Source organism: Typopeltis vanoorti, chromosome 7 (assembly GCF_054136105.1).
Source record: "Typopeltis vanoorti isolate ZY-2024b chromosome 7, IOZ_Tvanoo_1.0, whole genome shotgun sequence".
Classification (NCBI taxonomy): domain Eukaryota; kingdom Metazoa; phylum Arthropoda; class Arachnida; order Uropygi; family Thelyphonidae; genus Typopeltis; species Typopeltis vanoorti.
Window position 1 is genome coordinate 8,793,147 of NC_143555.1, and position 25,626 is coordinate 8,818,772.

Sequence of the window (25,626 nt, forward strand, 5' to 3'; positions counted from 1 at the left end):
CCCAAAATTTATGAGAGTTCTAGAGTTTCTAAGCTATAGGATGCCTGATGAATATGACAGCTTGAATTGACAGTACAATATGGGTATAACTTCTAGAGCGCAAGCTTTTATGACAATTGGAGTAATACCATCAGGGCCAAGATACTTATTGATTTTGATATGATTACAAATAGCATAAAAAATTCAGCTCTGTTTCTTTTGATAAATGTTAGATTGTCTTAGCCAACCTCACTCACCTTCATCAGATATAGAAACAGTTTCTGTATCTGATAAACATTTGTTAGTGTATTTTTATTCTGTAAGTTTAGTTGATTTTTACTGAAAGATTTCCTGTGCATTTGTCGTTGTTCCCTCAAACTCGAATGTAGTGCGTGCTTGAACCTCTAACATGTTAAGCATAACAGATCTGGTTACCACAGTTTCATAGAGACCAGGAAATAGTGGAGAGTATCCTGAACTGAGTAACCAAAGTGATGACAGGTTCTATAAGAACAGGTGACAAAATTTGGTTGATAGGCAGAAAAGAGAAGGTTTGAAAGAAACAAATTGCTAAAGGAATTTTATAGAATTAATGCAGAAGGAAACAAAAATCCTTAGCCCATCCACAGTACAAGCATACTATAGGTTTAGTAATAACCTTTCATGGGTGGTAACAACATGAAAAAAAAAAAAAACTATACCATGTTGTATCAGGATAATATAAGGCTAGTAGTTGATAAAATAATCAGATGTAATTCCGTATACATATAAAAGTTCTGGTTATTGGTTTCCTCTTTCTTGAATATTTGAGTATTTTTATAAATTAAGTTCAAATGAAGTATTTTAATAATATTTCCATACAGTTTCTTACCTTTTTATTGTGTTCTGAATTTATAGCTACAGTTATATGTTGTGATGTTATTTTCAGTACTTGCATCAATCTGAAAAGAACTCAAAAAAAATATGTTTCTTAAAAAGGTACACATAATGTAAAAATAAGCATTTATCCAATAAATGCATTATGCTATTATCATATCTACTATATATCACCTGGCAAAGAACAACAGATAAAGGTATTCATTATGCAGTAGTGAAAAATTAACCACCCAACCGGCCATGATATATACATCAAGGTTGCCATGGAAGTGAAGTGCATATTAAAAGTGTAATACCATTGATATTACATTGAAATATATGATGGATACGAAGTGTAGAGGAGCGATGTATTTTATCCACATTGACAGCGACATGGTTAATCTGAACATTCACATTTTAAAGAAAATAAGTACAAAATTAAACTCTAACTTTATCTAATACTTTATATGTGTTCCTCTGTTCCTAATAAGTTCATTAATTTGCTTAGGCATGGACTCTACCAATGTAGAACACTTTTTATTTTTTATTTTTTTTATTTCTGCATCTCAAAACCATATTTTTATAGTGGATTGTATTAAGGTAATCCTTTGTATCCTAATCTAATTTTCCAAGTCTCTTTTTCACTATGGCCCACAAATTTTCTATTGGGTTATTCTCAGGAGAGTTACTTGGCCATTGAAGCAATTGGATGTTGTGATTTTTGAGGAACTCTCACTTTTTGTGAAGTGTGGCTTGAAGCGAAATCCTGTTGGAAGATGAGTTTTCTCCAATATTTTTATGTATTGGTCACTTTTCACCATACCATTAACAGGCACAAGTGACCCTGGATCATCGTGTAAAAAAACCCCAGAACATCTTTTTAACTGAGTGTTTAGGAGCTTGCTGAAGGTGGGCAAGAGAAATCTTCTCAGCCACTGATTTGCAAACATAAGGTACTCATTTGAGAAAGAGTATATATTTTTAAACACTTTGTTGGAGATGTATTGATTTTAGAGCTACACAAAATGAATAAAACACCAAGAATATCAACTTGTTTACACTATTAAAAATGCATAACACTATTAATAAGCATCATAGAGACAGTTAAAACACAGAGCTCAACCAAAATAATGAACTAAAACCAAAACTGAAAATAGTAAACCGAAAGAAATACCAAAATTATGAACTGAAACAAAAACAAAAAAATTGATGAAAATTCGCCTTGTTCAGATTAATTTGTTCACTACTGCATTTCTTTTAATAATTTGTCAAGCCAAGAGCCTTTTCTTCAGGAAGGGCTCTTTTCTACATAGTTACGATTTACATGCTGATAAAGAGGAGAATCAGGTTCGAGGTTATATCGCAGTGTGTAGTGTTCGTGCAAGCTCCTGATAAGATAAGTATTATTTTCAGTTATTGTTGATAAAATTACTTAATATTGCGTAGTTTTGTTTGCCTTGCATATTTTAGTGCGTCTGTTTGTGTGTTTTTGGTGTGTTATAACTTATAATTTGATAAAACACGTTGCAAATAAGTATGGCACCTGTACGAAGGAAAATGGCAGTCAGTAATGATGGTTCACCATCTTTATCAAAGAATGGTAGTACAAAAGAAATGAGTCAGTGTACTAGCTGTGAAATGTACGCTTTGCGGAGTGCGGTCGGAGTGTGGATAGATGATAATAAAATGTAGAAAATGTAGGGAGAATGAGGAATTGAAGTGTATATCGGATCGTGAGTGTGATATTTTTGTCAAACTTCACAATGAAGAAAATAGGGATATGACAAGAAACGGCAAGGTTGTACATGAGAATTGTGAGAGTGTGAATGTAGAAAGTGTGAATGATAATATTAACGGTTTCTCAGAGAATAAAAAAGATGATATAGATGCATTGAGTGAGATCGCGTTGTTGAATGGTGCGATAGAAAGGGCAAAACAGCAGTTAGAGTGCATGAACAAAAGTCGACTGAATGAACCAACCAATAATAAAAGGTATGACAGGAAAAATAGACGTATGAATGTGAACATGAACAAAATGAAGGATAGAGTGCTGTATGGAGACTCGTTAGTACGAGGTGTGTTAGTAGAGGATTTGACAAAATTGTACCAACCTGGTGCGACCATAAAGGATGTAACTGAGTCTATTAGAGAGCAAAAGGAAAGGGTGAAAGAAATGATTGTTGTGGCAGGTATGAATGATTTGAAAGGAGATAAAATGGAAATGATAGAAGACTTGAATGAATTGTTTGAGGTAGCAAAAGAAAAGAGTGAGAGAGTTAGAATGATTAGTCTTTTGCCACGGTATGACAGTGAAATGTTTAAAAGGAGGGCCATAATTGCGAATGACTTTATGCGTGGGTTATGTATGATGAGTGGTGTGGAATTTGTGGACGTGTGGAGTGAGTTTGATGGGCGAAAGGATCTATATAAGATGGATGGCTTGCATTTGAATGGTTACGGTGTAAGAAGACTTGAGAAAGTGTTGCTGAATGTAGTGGATGTGCAAATTCAGGGAAACTAGATTTGTTAAAGGGGGGGGGGAGTAGATATACAGTCCTTAGGAAGGCAGTTGAATGTAAGAATGAATATAATATGCCAGAGCAAATAAGAACAACAAATCAGAGTGGGATAGTTAATACAAGGCATCAAGGTAGGGTTGGGGCTAATGGGGGTCTTAAATTCATGTACACTAATACTAGGAGTGTTAAGAACAAGAAGGAAGAGTTTTTGGCCATGGTTGGCACTTCCAGACCACATGTTATTGGTATTAGTGAAACATGGCTGACTGTAGATGATACAGCTAGTGGGATTGAATGTGATGGGTATAGTGTGTTCAGGAATGACAGAGAGAATAAAATGGGGGGGAGGAGTATTGTTGATGATAGCTGATGAGCTACAGCCAAGGAGAATAGAAGTTGAATTGCAGGATAGAGAAAAGAGCACATTTGAGGTCATTTGGTGTGAGATTGTGCTAGCAGAACTAAATATACAATTGGGTGCTGCTATAGATCAGGTGATGGAAAAGATGGTGGTGACAGTATGCACAAGCAAATAGAAGAAATGAGTGGAAGGAGGGTGATTATTAAGGGAGATTTCAACTATGGTCACATTGATTGGAGTGAGGAGAGGACACACGGGAGGAAGGAATTGGATTTTATGCGGTTATTAAGAGATAACTATCTGCGACAGCATGTAATGGAAAATACTAGGGGGGTCAGAGAGTGCTTGACCTAGTAATTACATCTGAGGATTTGGCTGTAACAAATATGACCACATTGCCACCAATCGGTGAGAGTGATCATAGGGTCTTGACTTGGGAGGTGGCTAAAGGTGTAGAATTTTCAATTAAGACAGGGTACATGTGGAATTATCGGGCTGGAAAGTATGACAAGCTTAGGAGTTTGATTGGTTCAGTGCCATGGCATGTACAACTGCAAGGATTAGAAGTTGATAGTGCATGGGAGGTAGTTAAGAAGTGCTTGCATGAAGCAATGGCTGACTGTATACCTAGAGTCCGAATAATAAATCAAGTAGGGGTTAAATGGACGAATAACACCATTAAGCTTGAGCTGCAAAAAAAGAAACAACTATGGAGGGAATTTAAGGAGAAAGGTGACCAGCAGGTACATGAACGGTATAAAGCGCATCCCAGAAGGGTGACGAGTGTGGTAAGAAAAGCAAAAAAGGATTAGGAAAGAACATTGGCCATGCAGGCTAAAGAGAATCCTAAACAGTTTTTTAGATATGTAGCAAGTAAAAGGAAAAATGTACATGGCAGAATGATTTTAAAGAATGCCGATGGTAAGGAGGTAACTAAATTAGTTGAGATAGTTGAGTTACTGAGTGAGCACTTTGCAAGAATATATCATCCAGGTGGTGACATTGCAGAAACGAATAAACAAGTAGATTATACAGGAATTGTGGTGAATGAAATGGAGGTGAGTAGTCTATTGCATAACCTCAATGTCAATACATCTGTGGGATTGGATGGTATACCAGCTCGTGTTGTACGAGAAGCAGCTAAAGAATTGTCAGTACCCTTGACCATTTTGTTTAATTTGAGTCTCGGGTCTGGGTTAGTCCCGAGTGGGTGGAAAGAGGGGAAAATAGTTCCACTGCATAAAGGTGGTTCCAAGACTGCTGTTGTAAATTACCGACTAATTAGCATATCAGGAATCATTGTCAAGGTCTTAGAGAAATTAGTCAAGAAAAGAATACAGGATTTGATAGATGAAAATGGGATATTGTATGGGGGACAACATGGTTTTGTGAAGGGTAGATCATGCCTCAGTAACTTGCTCACGTTTTATAACACAGTGACGGCTGAACTGGATAGGGGTAATGGGTTTACAGTGATACTACTGGACCTTGCCAAGGCCTTTGATAGGATACCACATGGAACCCTAATCAGTAAACTGGAGCAGATGGGGATAGATATAGGGTTGGTGAGATGGATAGGAGGGTGGTTGAAGGAGAGATACCAGAGAGTGGTTTATTCAGGAGTGGAGTCTAAAAGACGGCTTGTGACTAGTGGAGTGCCACAGGGCTCTGTTCTTGGACCACTGCTTTTCAATTTTTTCATCAATGATATTGGAAAGGATTTGAGAGGAAGTGTTCACTTGTTTGCTGATGATGCAAAGTTGGGTAGAGCAATTGTGAGTGCACAGAATGTCAAAATTTTACAGAATGATTTGGATAGTTTGGAGGACTGGGCTAGGAAAAATGGATGTCAATTTAATGTGGCAAAGTGTAAGGTTATGCACTTTGGGGTGAAAAGAATAGCAGCAGTATATCGCATTGGTGGAACCGTACTCCAGGAGATCGATGAGGCCAGGGATTTGGGAGTGTTGGTGGATAGGGAATTGAAGTTTAGGGGGTATATTGCAAAAGTGACTAAAACAGCTCACCAAATCACTTGGCTTCTGAAAAATACTTTAACATGCAGAGACAAACAAGTTGTTGTTCCTCTGTATCGAGCCTTGATAAGACCCCATCTGGACTTCTGTGCCCAGCTATAGGCACCAGGGTTTCTTCGTGATGGGGAGGAAGTGGAGAGGGTACAGAGACAAGTGACCAAGATGATAGCAGGTGTGTGGAATGAACCATATGAGAATAGGTTGAAGATTTGTGGGTTGCAGAAATTGGACGATAGGCAAAGGAGGGGTGATATGATTGAGACTTTCAAATTACTGAAGGGTTTTTATAAGATTGATCCAGAAGGTATATCTGAAAATATGACTGGTGGGGGGAGGACTAGGGGCCATGCATGGAAGCTGCGGAAGAGCGTGGTTGACATGGGTGTTAGAGCTAGGTTTTTTACTTGGAGAGTGGTGAATGAGTGGAATAAGCTTCCAGAGTCTGTTGTGGGTGCTATGACTGTGAATGAGTTCAAGGCAAGGTATGATAGATACTGTGTGAATGTTGAATAGTTGTTCTTGACATGATGTTAGGGCCTCCCTCAATGAGTCTGTCGACTCCTTGGAGTTTCCCGGAATAATAATAATAATAATAAGAGTGCATTTTTAAAAAAAAATATGCACATCCCTCCCCATATCCAAAATTTAATAATTTAGCCAGAAAGATATATAAGTCCCATTTACCTCTGGAATATATAATTAACTGGTCTTCATTTCAGATCAAGAAAGAATCTATCAATACTCTCAGTTTCAGCAGTAACTATGCTGTAACTCCAAAAAGAAATACCAAGTCTGAAAAAAATGGCAAAAATAGAATGAAGGACTGTAGATGCTTCATAATATTTTTGCCATCTTTTTCCTATAATAAATATCCAGCTAGATATAGCCAATATTTTCCAATCTGGAAAGCCTTTGAAAAGAATTTATCCTATTTAGAGTTCACTACACCTAAAAGACCATGCCAAAAGCAGATTATCATCAACAAAGAAGATAAGGGTAATGATACAGATATACTTGATAGTTATAAGAATATTTTGGTTATGATGCATAAGAATGACTTCATGCTAATAATTGATTTATGTTTTATTATTATTAATATTATTTATATTTTGTGTTTACGATTTGATATTTTTGCTTTGTGTAAGAAGTTTGCCGTTTCTAATTTGATTTTGTCAACTGCCATGTAAGAAAGTAAACTTATACCTTTTCTCCCTTGTGTTTATATCAAGAACACAATGGATTTAGAAGTCAAAGAAAAATTCAGTCCCTTGTTAAAAACAAACAGTTCTACATCACATAAAATGGTTGAAGGGGTTGACTACATTGTTGCCATTTGTGTGGTGTGATTGGCGGCTCTTGTTTCATTGACTGAGATGGCTATATTTGAGTTGAATTTCATCTTTACTCTATTACAGTTTCATAAAGCACTTGTTTCTTTAGTAAATGATATACAGTAATCACAGCAGAAATTTAAGAGATGAAAAATCATTGTATGATGTTGATTGGATTTTAACGGCATAGTGGTTGTCTCGCTACTATAAAAAACTTTGTTTGTGTGCTCTGAAGATACTGGATAGAATACCAGCAAAATATTAGCAATTAAGTCAATAAATAGTTATTTTCTTATCAATCTGTGTTCACATCTATACTGTTAAATTCCAATCAACATGTACGACGAACACATAAGTCTTTCCACAAGTTTGAGAATCATTGTATGAGTAAATAAATTTAATTATTTCTCAACGTTTCAACCTGCAGTCATCCTCCAGATCCCAAATTTTCATTAACTATTATAAGAGCTGACATCTTGAGTTTATAAGTACATTATTCAAACAGATGTGTCATTTGGGAAGGAATGGTATATCACTTCTCTGAGCAAGTGTGTGTGTGAGAGAGAGAGAGAAAAAGAGAGAACTAGATGTACACTAAATTGGAGTATCTATTAAATAAAGTAAAACAAACTTCTTTTATCATCAGTACCACTATGAATAAAATGGATTTCATATTATACGAATAAAAAATATATAAAAAACAAGCTTGTACTTAGCAATGAAAATTATTAAAGAAAGGAAATAAAGATTATTATTTTAAACAAGTAGACAGTATCTTTGGGACTCCAGAAAGCAACCATGAGCTTATGAAGCATGAAACCTGAGACAGTTGCTCTGGTGCTGCACTACTTAAAAGGCACAAACTCTGTTCCCCGGAGTTTGTATATTTGTCTTTGCTTCTGATTCAAGATTTCGGTGATGACAGATGCTTCAAATTGCTAGTTCTCATTAGAGACAAAGCAGAAATCCAGAACCATATGTAATCACTTTATTCTCTTTTTGAATAAAACGTAGTAAATGAATAAATTTATTCATTTGCTACATTTTATATACTAGCTGACAATTTACTTATGTCTAAAGCATGAGCCACTCTGGTATTCTGGGTTGCTGCTCTGATGAATAATATAACTGTGAAAACCTATCAGGATGATAAAAACCCTTAACCAAAGTCACCAATAAAAAAAAGAAAAAAATAAAGTAAATGAACAGGAATCTGAGCATATTCTTTTAAGTAGCACAGTGTAAAGGCAACTCATTACAAAGCTTTGTAATTTTTTGTAAGTTCTCAATCATAAATGCTCCATAAACAATGTTCCATACAAGGGAAATACAACAAATGACTAACATATAACATTAAGGTCGAACTTTTTGTGACTGGTTGGTATAAAATAATGATAAATATTTATTATCTTCTCTGTGTGAATTATTTAACAGCTTATATACAATCGCTATCAGAAAACAGCATGCCAAATATAAACTATTTTTTTATATAATTACTTCTGTGGAACAGCAGTAAAACATTTCTGAGGAAAGAAATTCTAATGCTAATGAGAATGGCAATAGCATGCATAAAGAGTTCTTTATATGTGCTCATTACTCATTCAATGAAATACAAGTAGTTCCAGTCTTTATGAATTAATTGGTTCCGGCGACCATTCGTAAATTGGGAATACGTAAAGTGGGAGTTTATTTGCCTTAGGAATAATGCTATAAATGAGAGTTACGTTCGTAAGAAGGAGTACATGAAATATAAAATGAACATTAAATTATAAGAAAAGACTTTACTGGCCAAAGATTTACATATTTAAAGAATAACATAAAAAAATTTTTAATTAAAACAGTTCTTTGAAAAAATTAGCTCATTTCTATATCACTGGGTGAATCGGCAGCTGTCGAGGTAGTAGGAGATATATCAGGATGCTTCAGTGCATTTTTTTTCCAGAGAACGCCCTGAGTGTCATCTGCTTCACCGACTTTCGCTTCTTTTCACTTAAAGTAGCTCGACAGCAGGCAGAAGCATTATTTATTTAGCGGGAAAATTTACTAAATCATTCAAAGTCTGAATCTTGTGATTCAAAGATTGCTTGAGCTTTTTCGAATAGTTTAAATGCTTCTTCTAGACATTTTAAAGTGAAAAACCAAGTTGGAGCTTCATATTCGTTATCTTCTTTGCCTTTTTCTTCTTCGTTTTTCTTGCTCCTCTAATTCAAGGAGATCACTGGGAGAGAGTTCTAGAGTGTGAGATTGAAGCAGCAGCTCACCTTCCAAAACTCCCAATTGCGACTGGTTAGCAACACCTAAGATCGCTTGAGTTTCAGAATTCACGATCTTTGTTGGATCTTCAAAGCCTTTGAAATTATCATTAAACTGAAAACAAAGTTTATGCCATACTCCTTTCATAGTTTTTTCGGAATCTTTAAGCCAGGCGCACTGCGTCTGGCATAAAGAGCTTTAACAGTGCTACCTGCATGATGGCTGGTAATAATTTTGTATTTTTTTTCTCTAAAGAAATTGCTTTTCTTTGTTTCTTTTGCTTATTTTCTGGTTTTGAACTGTTGCTTCTTTTTGACATTGTTGGAAAAATGAAAGGGTTTTAGTTAAAAAGAAAGCAAAATAAAAAAACCAGGTGTAATTGAAGAAAACCACGAATAACACACTTGTGTCATCAAGGCTCGTGAGCGGCTGAGGCTTGTTCTAATCGATCATTACATACTGCATAATTCTTCATACATGCCGCTAATAGCCTTCACCGTGCACAATTTAAAATAAAAATTCCGATCCAAAAAAATTCGAAAAGATAAAATTAAGATTCGTAAAGTGAGAACTACCTGTACTTAATTGAATGAGTTTGTGAAAGTGCCAAATTAATTTCTAAGAATTTAAACAACACTTGCGATAGAAAGTGAAATACTATGAAAATGGGCAGAACATAATAAAACCAGCTGCATTCTTAATGGAGAACCTATAGAACAAGTAAAATATTTAGGCAAAGGCACAGTTTTTAGTGATGGCAAATTAAATTTGGTGAGAAGCAAATCGAAAAAATTTATATGGGTAAGAATGGTGAAAAAATTATAATTATTCCTGCTGCCCCATGGTGTAGTAATTACTTCAGGATACAAAAATCACAGGCTTAAAAATTTCATCACCATATCTTCCTCTGGCAGGGGAAAGGATTGGATATTGTGATGATGAGAAGTTATGGTGGACTGTCAAGACCAAGTAACTTCTCATCCCAGATGGGATTTGAACTCTGCAACCAAAGCATCATCTTTATGGACCTGGACTATTCAAAGAAATTTTAATATCATGAAAAGATCCCCACAACATTATCTTCAACATCCCATCAGAAAGAGAGTAATTCAAGCAAATGCTATGAAAGTATCTTGTGGAAGATTATTTAAATTAAGGAAGCAGTATAATAACCTTTCTTCTTCTTCTCTCCCATAGTCCTAAATGGACTGTTGAGTCATTCATGGCTGGTAGGTGATATTCTTTGTTAGCCTCCTCCAATCATCTTGGTCTATTGTTCTTGATGTCAGTTGAGAAAGGGAGGAATTTGTCCATTTTTTGATGTTATCAGTCCATTTTAATCAAGATCGGCCCCTAACCCTTGGTCCCAGAATGATTCCTTCTAGTGCTTGCTTTGGAATGCCATTAGCCCTCCACATATCCGAACTATTTCATCTGTTTTCTTCTGATGACTGTCAGAATATTTTCCCTTCTTCTCCCATCTATTGAATAATAATAATAATAACCTGAATGATAATAACCTGCAGGATGCTAAATCCATTTGTTATTTCAGTTTATCCCCAATTTCTTGTCTATGGAATGCAAAGCTTCTTTAATACAAGAGTCAATTTAAAAGTTCTACACACTGTGAATGTGTGGCCAGTGGGATGATGTGAAGGGTAATCTATTCACGTTACCTTCATATCTCTTCAGCAAAAACATCACCGGCTCATTTTCTGTTATATGTGTTCTTCTGCTGTGAAATAAAACTTCAAAATGAAAAAAGAATAGACAGAAGTCGAATACTGCACAATGATCAGTGTTCATACATCAAAAATGAAATCCTACGTGGAAAAACCAAAACTGAAATTCGTAATGTTTTACATGAAGTTTGTGGTGATGCAAAAGTAGACTGAATGTAGTTACAAAGTGGGTATCGTGCCTTCTATGGAGGTTGGATAAGCATTAAAGATGATCCAAGAAGTGGCAAGTCATTGACAGCTTTTTTTTTTTATTAACAACACTGAGTTGATACCAAAGTCATATATACAATCTTCCAAAGAATCTATATTGGATGTCATTTTCAAATATGAGCATTTCTTCCAGAAAAAAATCTTTAAGATCTTGTCAAAATGACAGTTTAATTTGATGTGTTATCTTTGAAGCCTAGAGCATTTGCCTCAAAAGCTTGGCTTGTTTGAATGCTTGTTTTTACAAGCATTCAAACAAGTCATCACTGAAGACACTGCATTGTCACAAGTTCGATTAAGAATGTCCTTTAGTTTGAATATCATTCATATAACTTAATAAAAAAAAAGTATAACATGAAATTAATTGTTAGCACACTAAAAACTGTTTAATTTTTGACATAGCATTATTTATTTATTTATTTTTTTGCTTACCTCTTTCACTAAACAATTATGTGAATTCAGATCTCTGTGTATGATATTCATGGAATGCAAATATGCCTAGATAAAAACGTTTTATAAATATCAGGCAAATATCTTCTTACATAAACCTTTTCATTATTTTTATTTCTCTGTATAGATTATTTTTATTTTACAAACAAGCTCTACAAAAAAGTAATATATCTTATTTAAAAGCATTTAACAGCAAAACTGGACTTTTAAATAAGATTAAAATTAAACAATTAAAGAAAGCAAAAAAGCAAACAAAAATTCTAAAAACATTTGATAAATAATTTATCCATTAGCTGAAAAATTTAAAAAGTCTTTATTACATTCCATTTCAGATCTTTTAATGGCATATTTGTAGAAAACAAAAAGGCAATCTAAAAGCATTCTCTATGTTTTGAGGAAAACTGTGAAGAATAAGCTTATTTTTACTTTAACATGTCTGTTATTAGAGATAACTAATTTAAGGATTAGCAATCATAAATGAAACATCGCTCCCATGTGTGCGAGATATTTATTACTATGCATATCGATATACTAGGTCAAAATGATATTCCTCGTCATCAAATTCCTCACATGTACTCTCCAGAGGTATACAGGATACTATTACAGTACTACATGATAAAGTTTACATTACTATTAAACTCATATCACCAATTTTTCTCCAATTATTTTGCAATGTGACAGGCCTCCAATTTTGTCAGACATTATCATTAACATCCGCCTTCCATGGGGTTCGGGGACCACTGCAGGCGGTCTACACTCTCTCAATGCAAAAAGATCACTGAAACATGCCTTAAATCCACAGTTTCTACTCACCACACTTTCAGGCAATGCATTCCACTCACCATGCAAAGAAACTGCTTCTCATTCCCCTGCTCACCTCCTCCTTATACATAAGCTTCCAGTTCTACCCTTGTCTTCCTCTACTCTATGAAAAACCTTCTCCACATTAATATGGTAACAACATCTCACCAACATTCTCTCAATCTCTCTTTGTATCTGATATTCCATATACCTGACACTAACTTAGTAAACCTTTTCTGGTTCCTCTTTAATACATTGTCATCCCCCTGAAAACCAGGTGTCCAAATCTCTATACAGTAGTCTCTATGTGGCCTGATCAAAGCTTTATACAAGGTAACTATAATCTCTTTGCCCCTGCATGTCAATGTCCTCCTCATTATTGCCATAATCCATTGGGATGATCTTACAATTTTAGCAAGACCCCTAAACTACAAGTCTGTCCACCATCACTCCCAGATCCCTCACCTCTTTCAAAATTTCTCCATTAATTATATACTCTGCATCCCAACCACACCTACCATGTTTCAAGATCTTGTGCTTTGCAACAAACTGATAGTTCCACTCATTTGTCCACTCATATAGTCTATTGAGATCCTCCTGCAAAACCACAATATCTACTCTACTTCCCATAGCTCTTCCCATCTTTGCATCATCAGCAAACAGCTGCACATCTCCAGTTAAACTGGTCCCAATGTCATTAACGTACAAGTTAAATAATAATGGTTAAACAATTTAGAACTACAAATTAAACAATTATATTTTAGTCTTCTAAGGATTTTTTTATTTTTATTTTTTATCCCATGGTATTATTACACCAGATCATAGAGGTCAATTCATGTATTTTATAAAGTACCTTTTCTGAATTGTTATAAAGTTCACATTTAGGAATATTCATACAAGTTAGCAAATGCAGTGGTAATGCTTCCTCGATGTTACAGATTTTGCAAATGGGGAAGACTTTTATCATCATCAAATTCCTGACATGCAACCTAAGGGGTGTACAGGATATGACAGTACTACATGAAAAACTTATATCCCCACTAACTTCCTATCTACAATTTTCCTCCAAATCAATCTGTTACAAGACTCCAACATTATCAGATCTTATATTTCTGTCTTCTAAGGCACTTTTTACTATATCAAATCGCCTATATTTTGTTCTTCCTCTGGGTCTTTTTCCTACCAACCTAGCAGAGAACACTTGTTTTGCTACAATATAAAATGATGGTACAACATGACAGAAGACTTTTATGCCATTGCTGAACTTGATTGGTCTAGTGTGGCTGGTCTTGAGGCAAGAGATCATGGTAGTGGCAGAGTGATTAAACTTGAAGTTGATGGTAGCTCCTTGTTTTTCAAACGAATACCAGGTAGTGAGTCATGTCCTGGAGAATCATTCCTTTTACATTTTCTTTTTGAGTAGTTTTAAAAAGATTAAAATCTGTGGCATCACTTGATGTTGCAGCCATTTGTGCTACTTCATCTACAGTTTCATTTCCTTTTAATTACACATGGGATGGTATCAGTTGAAAAATTATTTCAGAATCCTTATATAGTTTTTGTTTTTGTTTTTGATATGTCCAGTATTTCTTGGTGACTAGTGTAGCAGTAATAGCTTGAAGGGCTGCTAAGGAATCTGTGAAAAATGTAAATTCCTTCAGGTTTTGTTTATCTAAATGTTGCAGTGCTGTGTTAATGGCTATTAATTCAGCATGGTATGAGTTGCAGGGCCATAGATGAACATGCCATTCCCAGAATTGCCATTTGGATTTCTGGAGCCATCTGTGTAGATCTTCATTAAATCACGTCCATATTTCATTATTTTTGAGAGAGCTAATGTTCTCAAGATTTGATTTCAGGATTTTCTAGGCTTTTTTTTCTCACGTTTCACTATTTCAAAATTAATAACTATATTTTTCCTGTTTAATAACTATATTTGGATGAAATGCTGAGTAGTTGACTATTTTATTTGGACAATTCAAGAGAATTTCATTTCCCATGATTTTATGCATTGTCGTTTTTTTTTTTAATATTCTGTTTGTTGGTTGCCACTTTTTAAAAAGTTCAATTGTTCTATGATTTGCAAGGTTGGCCCTTTTTTTCTACAAATTTAGTAAGATTTTCTTGCCACCTAATTTTCAAAGGAACAAGGTTGGATTTTAATTCTGCTATTTTTCCAGGAGTTGTATTGCTTAGTCCACAAATGATTCTAGCTACATTTTTCTGAATTTCTATAAGCTTGTCTAAACTGGTTTGTGAAGTTTGCATCCAGATGGGTGAAGCATATTCCATTATAGGTTGGATAATATAGGTGTATGTGACTTTTAAGGTTTTATCATCAGCTCCCCACTCTCTACCAGATACACTTTTTATGATATTTAGTCTTCTTTTGGCTCTGACTGCAACATTGTTGATATGTTTATTAAAGCTTAATGGTGGATCCAGAATAACTCCAAGGTATTTGGCATTTTTAGTGGATTCAATCCACCTAGTTCTTGATTTTGACTAGGACTTTTTCCAGCTATCCTGGCATGAAATACTTCTTTTTACTAATCTTTCCTCTCCCATTCTTGTTTAAGTGAACGTTCCACCTGAAATTAGTGCTCATTCTTGAACACGTCAATCTGCTAATAATGGTAGGTGTCTTTTCAATATCTTCATTTCAAACATGATTCTGACATTGCTTTTTGTTCATTCCTCTAATTTTTCTCAGAACATTTCTCATATCTGTAGTCTCTAGTCTTAGATCAAATGTTTTGTTTTATATGTTCTCAGATCCAAAATTACTGCTGTGACTACTTTCTCTCTCTCTCTCTCTATATATATATATATATATATTTTTCTCCTTTTTCTCAGATGAGTCCAGTTTATTCTATTGTCTATTTTCATATTTAATTCGACATCTTCACTAAAAATTGTGCCTAAATAACATTTTACTTCTTAAACAGGTTCAGCATTCAGGAGATGCAGATGATGTTTTTCAATGTTCTTGCCTATTTTTATGGTCTGTTTTTTTATTGCTGATTTTCATACCAAATTTGTTAGTGATTACCCAATTTGGTTAAAGGAACCCTGCAGATTGGCACTGAATCTATTTAAGAGTAATACATCACCTGCAGAAAGCAAACAGTTGAAATTACCATATCCAATTCTGCTATCAGACATAATGCAACTTTCCTTCATAATGGGAGCCAATAGATGTGGAGACAAGTGTGCATCCTTGTCTTACACCTGATTTCACACCGAACTATCTTACTTTCTTTCTGCCTGCTGAATTACAACTTGAATCCAGCTTCCTTCTTCTTCTTAACTTTTCTCATGTATGCATAACATAAATCTTATCTGGAACTCTAAGCAATAAAATTCTTCTGTAATTCTTACACTATTTCCATTATATATATAATGTGTGTGTGTGTGTGTGTGTGTGTGTGTGTGTGTGTGTGTGTGTGTGTATATATATATATATATATACACACACACACACAGTAAAACCACTTTTTTACACTTTTCAAGGGGACTGATGGAAAAAAGTGTAAATAGCAGGAAATGTAAAAAAACATTAAAAAAAAGGCTAAAAGATGACTTAGTGCTAGTATGTGAGTCTACATACTAGATTACAAAATTTAATAACTGCAAATAAATGAATTTACAATTACTTACATTTATCTATTTAAAAAAAAATCTTTAATTGTTGATTGTTTTTGCTTTTTTTTTTTTTTTTTTGACATAGCACCAGATTGCTTTGCATTGAGTTCAATGCTTGACCTGTTTTTTACTATCGTGTTCAAAGTGGACACGGAGAGTCCAAGATCTTTTGCTAAATGCACACATGTTCCCGCATGCCAATGTACACGTCGCGAAATTGCCATCTTTTCTTCTACCGATCCACCACCGCAACTTGAAAGCAACTTTCACATGCTAAATTATGTAGCAGAAATTCTGCAATATCAATTCGTACTGTGATTGAAAAATAATGGTATCGCTCATCACTACATTACTGCTGCAAGCGTGCAAGTCACCGTGATGGCAGAAACGAAACTACAGCCGAAAGCAACGTCATCTGGGAACAGAAATGTAATCACCGGAAATAACTTCCACATCAAGTTGTTAATGATGGGAAAACAATATATCGTAAGAACAGGCCTTAAGATGGGACCAACAGAAAATGATGTAAATGGCAGGAAAACGTAAATTGCGGGAGCGTAAAACGGGATTTTAATGTACATATGTAGATGGGTACTATGAGAGCACTACTGCAATCATCTAGAACAGTAGTTCCCAACCTTTTTCCACTTGTGTACCCCTTTTAAACCCATTTCTATAAATTGTACCCCTTATTTTTAAAATAGCTGTTTTTAAATACTGACACTTTTGTTCAGTGCCTATCTTAATGTAAAATAGCAGAGAGGAGGTAATGAGCTGGGAAAGGAAAAGTACTACACTAAAAGTACAAACCACAGATTTAATTTTACAATATTCGTAACACAGAAATAAGCATAGCTTCATGATAAATATTGATAATGATGATCAAGGTTTGTTATTGCAAGGTCATTTCTTAGTAACAAGCAACTGTTCTGGAAAGGTGGATGGATGACAAAAGTGACGCATGAACTGTGCATAATGATTGGTAGAGGAGTGGTTTTGGGGAGGAGTCCATAGCCACACTCTCACCAATCATCATTTGTTAATGTGAGCTAGTTTTGAAGTATCTCCATTAGTGGTGATTCAAACTTAACATTTATTGTTCCATAATTAACGTTTTGCATTTTGTTTACTTTACTTGTTTGTCTGCCATTACTGATTATTTTTCGTGTACCCCTGAACGGCCCAGTACGTACTCCCAGAGGTATGCGTACCACCGGTTGGGAACCGATAATCTAGAATATGACCATCTGACCAGTGCAGTGTGTAGCCATTTGTAGAACTTTTATATCTTTATATTTGAGTATTTCTGGTCAAATGTCTTCTCGAAACATCATTCTACACTGTGGTTTTTGATACCGTTTTCTATATAAAGTACTGATACAATATTCCCGACATTCCACTTGAATAAATTTTAGAAATGTTCTATCGCTTCTTATTTCATCGAATGGTACCTTTCTCTTCTGATTCCTTTACAATAATCATTCCTCAATTTCTAAACTTTTTTTATATCCTGCACAATATTTTGTCACTTTCTGATGTTTATTTTCTATATTCTTGCCAGTCTTATGATTCATTTAGTCACTTTTTGATTTTCTGCTCTATACCTCTTAGAGCACATGCTGACTTACTTGTTAAGAACTTTTGAGATATTTTCTTCTTTACCAGGACTTTCTCTTTAACTTCTTGTATCCTTCATGGATTTCTAATTTTTGTTTCCTTGCAAGCAACTTTACCACACATCTCTCTGGGTGAATCAATAAATGTTTTCTCCAGTCTTTTATAAAGTTTTTTCACTTTGTTACAATTATAACAGACAAGAAATAATATTTTCGTTTTAATCCATTACCCAAGCATAAGCAAACAAAGTTTGTGCATTATCTTCACTACTAGTCTACTTGTATACAGAGGCTACTGACTTTACACTTTATATTGACTTATGCACTGATTTAACTTCAATCTTCCCAAGTCTAGCTCCCACTGATGAGACTTCTATAAAAGTTGAACTAGTCTGAGTAGTGGCCCTTCCCATAATACACAGCAATATAAACATCAGAAATGGAGTATTCATTGCATTATGAGAACTGAGGTGAAGTCAACATGACTATACATACAAGCAAACTAGTCATGAAGATACGTAAACCTTGTTTACGTATCTTCATGGTTGAGGCAGTTGAGTGTATGAATGAGTATAATATGCCTGAGCGAATAAGAAGGAAAACAAATCAGAATGGGATAGTTAGTATAAGGCATCAAGGTAGGGATGGGGCTAACAGGGGTCTGCAATTCATGTATACTAATGCTAGTAGTATTAGGAACAAGAAGGAAGAATTTTTGGCCTTGGTTGGCATTTCCAGGCCACAGGTTATTGGCATTAGTGAAACATGGCTGACTGAAGATGATATAGCTAGTGGGATTAAATGTGAGGGGTATAGTGTGTTCAGGAATGACAGGGAGAATAAAATGGGAGGAGGAGTATTACTGATAATAGCTGATGAGCTGCAGCCAAGGAGAATAGAAGTTGAATTGCAGGATAGAGAAAAAAGCACATTTGAGGCCATTTGGTGTGAGATTGAGGCTAGCAGAACTAAATATACAATTGGGTGCTGCTATAGACCAGGTAATGGAAAAGATGGTGGAGATAGTATGCATAAGCAAATAGAAGAAATGAGTGGAAGGAGGGCAATTATTATGGGAGATTTCAACTATGGTAGCACTGATTGGAGGGAGGAGAGGACACATGGGAGGAAGGAATTGGATTTTATTCCATTACATGCTGTCGCAGATAGGGATAACTATCTGCGACAGCATGTAATGGAAAATACTAGGGGTCAGAGAGTGCTTGACTTAGTAAATGCATCTGAGAATTTGACTGTAACGAATATGACCACACTGCCACCAACTGGTGAGAGTGATCATAGGGTCTTGACTTGGGAGGCGACTAAAGGTGTGGAATTTACAATTAAGACAGGGTACATGTGGAATTATCGGGCTGGTAAGTATGACAAGCTTAGGAGTTTGATTGGTTCAGTGCCATGGCATGTAAAACTGCAAGGGCTGGATGTTGATAGTGCATGGGAGGCAGTTAAGAAGTGTTTCCAGGAGGCAATGGCTGACTGTATACCTAGAGTCCAAATAATAAATCAAGTAGGTATTAAATGGATGAATAACACCATTAAGCTTGAGCTGCAAAAAAAAGAAATAACTGTGAAAGGAATTTAAGGATAAAGGTGACCTGCAGGCACATGAACAGTATAAAGCCCAGGCCAGAAGGGTAACAAGTGTGGTAAGAAAAGCAAAAGCAGATTATGAAAGAACATTAGGCATGCAGGATAAAGAGAATCCCAATATGTTGCAAGTAAAAGAAAAAATGTATACGGCAGATTGAATTTAAAGAATGTCTATGGTAGGGAGGTAACCAAATCAGTTGACATAGTAGAATTACTGAGTGAGCACTTTGCAAGGGTATATCATCCAGGTGGTGACATTGCAGAAATGGAAGAACCGACAGCTTATACAGGAATTGTGGTGAATGAAGTGGAGGTGAATAGTCTATTACAAAACCTCAATGTCAATTCATATGCAGGATTGGATGGTATACCAGCTCGTGTCGTACGAGAAACGGCTAAGGAATTGCCAGTGCCTTTGACCATTTTGTTTGAGTCTCGGGTCAGGTTAGTCCCAAGGGGGCGGAAAGAGGAAAAAATAGTTCCACTGCATAAAGGAGATTCCAAGACTGCTGTTGAAAATTACTGGCCAATCAGCATATCAGGAATTGTTGTCAAGGTCTTGGAAAAAATTGTCAAGAGAAAAATACAAGATTGGATAGATGAAAACGGAATACTGTATGGGGGAAGCATAGTTTTGTGAAGGGCAGATCATGCCTCAGTAACTTGCTCATGTTCTATAATGGCTGAACTGGATAAGGGTAATGGGTTTACAGTGATTCTACTGGACCTTGCCAAGGCCTTTGACAGGATACCACATGGAACTCTAATCAGTAAACTGCAGCATATGAGAACGGATATAGGGTTGGTGAGATGGATAGGAGGGTGGTTGATGGAGAGATATCAGACAGTGGTTTATTCAGGTGCAGAGTCCAAAAGACGGCCTGTGACTACTGGTGTGCTGCAGGATTCTGTTCTTGGACCACTACTGTTTAATTTGTTCATTAACAATATAGGAAAGGATCTGAGAGGAACTGTGCATCGGTTTGCGAATGATGAAAAGTTAGGTAGAGCAATAGTGAATGCTCAGGATGTCAAAATTTTGCAGGATGATTTGAATAGTTTGGAGGACTGGGCTAAGGAGAATGGATGTCAATTTAATGTGGAAAAATGTAAGGTTTTGCATTTTGGGGTGAAAAGATTAGCAGCAGTATATCACAATGGTGGAACTGTACTCCAGAAGATTGACGAGGCTAGGGATTTGGGACTCTTGGTGGATAGGGTGTTGAAGTTTAGGGGACAAATCGCAAAAGTGGCAAAATCAGCTCATCAAATCACTTGGTTGCTGAAAAACACTTTAACAAGCAGAGACTAACAGGTTATTGTTCCTCTGTATCGAGCCTTGATAAGACCCTATCTAGACTACTGTGCCCAGATATGGGTGCCAGGGTTTCTTCTCGATGAGGAGGAGGTGGAGAAGATCCAGAGACTAGGGACCAAGATAATAGCAGGACTATGGAATGAACCTTATGAGAACAGGTTGAAGATTTGTGGGCTGCAAAAATTGGTTGATAGGCAGAAAAGGGGTGATATGATTGAGACATTCAAATTACTGAAGGGTTTCTATAAGATTAATTCAGAAGATTTTTTGAGAATAGGACTGGTAGTGGGAGGATTAGGGGCCCATCCATGAAAGCTTGGTAAGAGTGTAGTTAGCAAGGGTGTTAGAGCTAGGTTTTTTACTTGGAGAGTGGTAAATGAGTGGAATAAGCTGCCAGAGTCTGTTATGAATTCGAGGTGAAGTATGATAGATAATGTGTGAATGTTGAATAGTTGTTCTTGACACAATGTTGGGCCTCCCTCGATGAGTCTAAGGACTCCTTGGAGCTGCTCGTAATAATAATAATAGAGTATGAACTGACCTAGCACTGCAGTCTCATTTCCCTTCATTACAATATGGCTGGGTATCAGAACAATCAAACATCAAGATAAGGGTCTTCAAATTTGATACAACAATTGTAGAATATCTAGTACTTTATAAAGAACTCAACAAATTAGTATATATCATACATTTTTGATAGTGTTTCAGTATATACCATACTTTTATGTGTAAAGTGCAAACTAGATAGCATGAAGTTCAGCAGTATGATTACTGCATTTAAGTGGAATATAATGCGGCAACATGATCAGGAAAAATAGCAATGCAACCAAAAGCCTGAGGTCTCCAACAGTCAGTACAGACAGGAAAGAAATCAGAATGCTTTGCTCTGTACATATTAAACATCTGTAGATAGACGATGGCATATGCAACTTCCTGAGCTGACATAGTAAAAGGCTGAATCCTTTGAGTACAACTCTGTCATGGAGGAATATTATGATCAGTGTAAATCAACAGCTCGCATACTCTTTTTCACATGCATATCAAATAGACAAATAGTAATTTTACATGTGTAATAGTGAACTCCTCAACATCGAGAAATACCAGTCTATGTAAGATTAGGAAAAACTATTTGTAGGACACAGATAAGAGAACTGTTTTTGCTGAAGCGACAGAGCTAGTTCATTTGCTTCAACATAAAGACTTTGATATAGCAATGTGAAATGAATCATTAGCTATTTGTACACAGCCACTGATGAATGTTACATGTGACAAAGAAAGCTGATGTTGAAATTCAGAATCTCTTGGTGTTTCTTAAACAGCTGGAGGTTGTAACATTTGGAGAAGATATTGCAAGAGAGAGAGATGCTGTCTGACAGGAGAGGTGGATGAAATGAAAGAAAAGAAAAGTTGGTTTCAATAGTCTTGATGCAGTACAGTAAACAGGTAGTGATTAGCAATTGCACATGTTCTTACATAATAAAGAAGAATGGCAATCAGCTCAGTAAACAATGACAGCCATTCAAAAAAGTGTCCTGGTCCTGATGGCATCTCCCATTCCTCCAATTGTCTGGAAAGTTTGTGCACCAGAAATGATTCCTATCCTATATCACCTGTATCTATCTCACAGCCTGGAAATTGGCCTGTATTCAACCCATTCTCAAGAAGGGCGACAAGTTATTGCTGTCCAATTACCACCCTACCTCAGTCCTGTCTAAAGTAATGGGAAAAATCATCACTTCTCAAGTCCTACACTATCTTGATATCTAATTATTCAAAACAGAATTTATTCAAATATAGATTATCCACTGGATGAAGACCAATTTGAATTCAGAAAGAATAAAGGAACAAGAGAGGCAATATGTATGAGAATATTATTGTTTAAGAACAATAACAGAGAGAAGAATAGACCTAGTAAAATTATTTACATTTGCTTCCTTGATTTAGAGAAAGCATTTGACAAAGTAAACCAGCAAACACCCCTAAATTGCCTAACTAACATCAGTATAGACTTGAGAGATAGAAAATAATAAATATAAGGAGTGGAGTAAGACATGGATGCATACTTTCACCACTTTAATTTATATATTGAAAATACCATTCAGGAAACTAAAGATAAAATAAATAGCAGCATAAAGATAAATGGTGAGCAAACACGTGTTTGAGATTTTCTGATGACATAGCCCTTGCAGCAGAAAACAGAAAAACATTAAAAACAATACTAAAATTATTAAATATTAACCTCGAAAAATATAAAATGAAAATCAACACAGATAAGATTAAAACCCCTATCAATATAGAGCATATACAGGGTGTTCGGGATAAATTTGACATATTTATAATTAATTATATTTTTCCGTAAGTTACATGTATTAACACACACTTCTCTTCATTTAAAAGTTTGGACCCTTCTTCATTCATATACAAGATGTCAGAAAGGATGGATAGCTGGAACCCACCTGAATCATGGAAGAGAATAACTTGTATCATGATGATTCGTGCCCGCCATCAAAATAAGGATATTACGACTGCTGCCCAATGCTCCCTGAATACAGTAAAAACAATCAGGCATGAACTAGAGACTTGCAATGGTGACTACGAGGATGTAGCAAGAAGAAAGATCCCTAGCAGACGATCTGATTGCGTTCGTACAGCAGAATTCCTCGCAAATCTGCAGGAACAGGTGTTGAAGAACCCTGGCATTGGAATTCGGGCTTTGTTCGTGGAGTTGCTAACTGTAGTCAAGCCCTGGATAACAAGGGTAGCCAATGGTAGGCCGTATGTATGGCAGCAGGATTCGGCCCCTTGCCACACCTCTGGGAAAAGTCAAAAATGGTTGTCTGAAAATTTCTACGACTTCACCAGTCCAAATGTTTGGCCTCCAAACTCCCCAGACCTTAACCCCATGGATTATTTTGTATGGGGCGCAGTTGAAAAAGACACCAATCGCACTTCCAGTAATACAAAAGCCCAGTTAATGGATAAAATTAAAACAGTTTTTGCGGCCCTTCCCAGGGAGACTGTAGCATCAGCTTGTTCGAGGTTCCGAAGCAGAATTGAAGCTGTGATAGATGCTAATGGTGGTTATTTTGAGTAAATCTTGTTGATAGTATTGTAATTAACTCTGCCTGTAATGTTTTTTTGTCAATTCATTAAATTTAATAGATACAAAGAAGATTTTCTTTTTCCTTACGAAACTGTCAAATTTATCCCGAACACCCTGTAGACATTAACAGGAAACAAACAAAACAAGTAAAAAGCTAATAACAGATGGCAGAGCAAGAGAAGACATAAAGTCAAGAATAAACAATGCAAAAGCCCAATTCTTTATGATGAAAAGCATTTTAACAGAAAACCTCAATCTACAATGGAAAAAAAAAAAAAAAATTAATAAAGACATGGATATGGAGTATTGCACTGTATGGATGTGAAACCTGGATTCTAGGCAGAGAAGACATAAGAAAATCGGAGGCTTTTGAAGTGTGGTGCTGGCACTGCATGAACAAAATAAAGTGGACGTGGAAAAAAATTAAACAAACAAGTTCTGAGAGAGATAAGCAAAACAAGAAGTCTAATTAGATCAATCAAAATTAGAAGGGTTAGGTGGTATGGACATATATTTCAGCATGGTGGACTTATGAAAAGAATAACTCAAGGCAAAACAGAGGGGAAAAGAAGAAGAGGAGGACCAAAGAAAAGCTTTGTTGACCAAGACAAAGAAAGCACAGGGCTGAGGGGTTACCACGAGATTAAGAAGAAAGCCAATGACAGTGGAATGGAGGAAATTGCTGCTAAGCTACCAGTCCCAAGATTGATGCAACTCATGACACTATCTTGAAGTTACCCACCTAATAAACGATGCCAGTATGGATTCCATCACTGCCAATCAACAGGAGATCTGTTCACACATGTCACCCATCTGTGGACAAATGCCATGGAGAAGTTTGGCGAATTTCAAGTGGTTGCACTTGATAGCTCCAAAGCTTTTTACCGATTCTGGCACAAAGACTTACTAAGCAAACTACCAGTTTGGTCTGTCTCAAGACTTCTATAGTTGGATTGCCAGCTTTCTGTCTGTATGCACACTATGTGTGGTGGTTGATGATTCCTTATCCTCTCATCATTCAACTAATGCCAGGGTTCCACAAGGTTCTGTCCTCTCACCAACCTTCTTCCTGCTATGTATCAGTGACCTACTTCAGTTAATCTCCAACCAAACAGTTTTGCAGATGACAGCACATTGCACTCCTCACTTTCATTTGATAAACCTACCCAACTTGCCTCAACCTACAGAACGATAACCACCACCTCCTTCAATTCTGATCTCCAAGCCATCCTCCAATGGGATTCAGATAACCTCGTCAATTTCAATGCTCATAAAAGACAGTTCTGTCTTATTTCTCATAAAAAATAACCATTTTCTTCCAGTATTATTTTTGACAATACCCAAATTTCCACACAATTTGAGATTTCTCTTCTTGGAATTATGCTGACATCAAGCCTCTCCTGGCATAAACATCACAACCACTGCATCCTCAGCCTCTAAAAAACTAGGATTTCTCTTTCACTCAAGACATTACTTCACCATGAACAGCTGTTAACATTATACAAATCACAATTTTGCCCAGCTATTGAATATTGCTCACATATGGGGTGAAGCTCCTAAAAGTTCCCTCTAAATGCTTGACCCAATACAGAGGAGAGTAATTAGACTTATTAATGACCCATCTCTTACCAACTGCCTCCCCCCACTTTCGCACAGATGTTTGGTTTCCGCAATATGTGTAGTCTACAAATATCTCCATGGAAAATATTCATTTGAAACAGCATCAAAAATTCCCCAACTTAGTACTAAGTTTTTTGGAACATGTACAGCTGCTGTTCAACATCCCTTCACAGTGCATC

General features: G+C 36.0%; 1 protein-coding gene across 1 annotated transcript in view; it reads right to left on the reverse strand.

The window, feature by feature from the left end:
- LOC150104475 (LIM domain kinase 1-like) overlaps nucleotides 1-25,626 on the reverse strand; it is a 390,472-nt gene that overhangs the window by 80,242 nt on the left and 284,604 nt on the right. Inside the window, exon 10 of the mRNA XM_090395560.1 lies at nucleotides 11,716-11,781. Coding sequence (XP_090251686.1) covers nucleotides 11,716-11,781 — 66 coding nt within the window. The remainder of the gene's footprint in view (nucleotides 1-11,715; nucleotides 11,782-25,626) is intronic.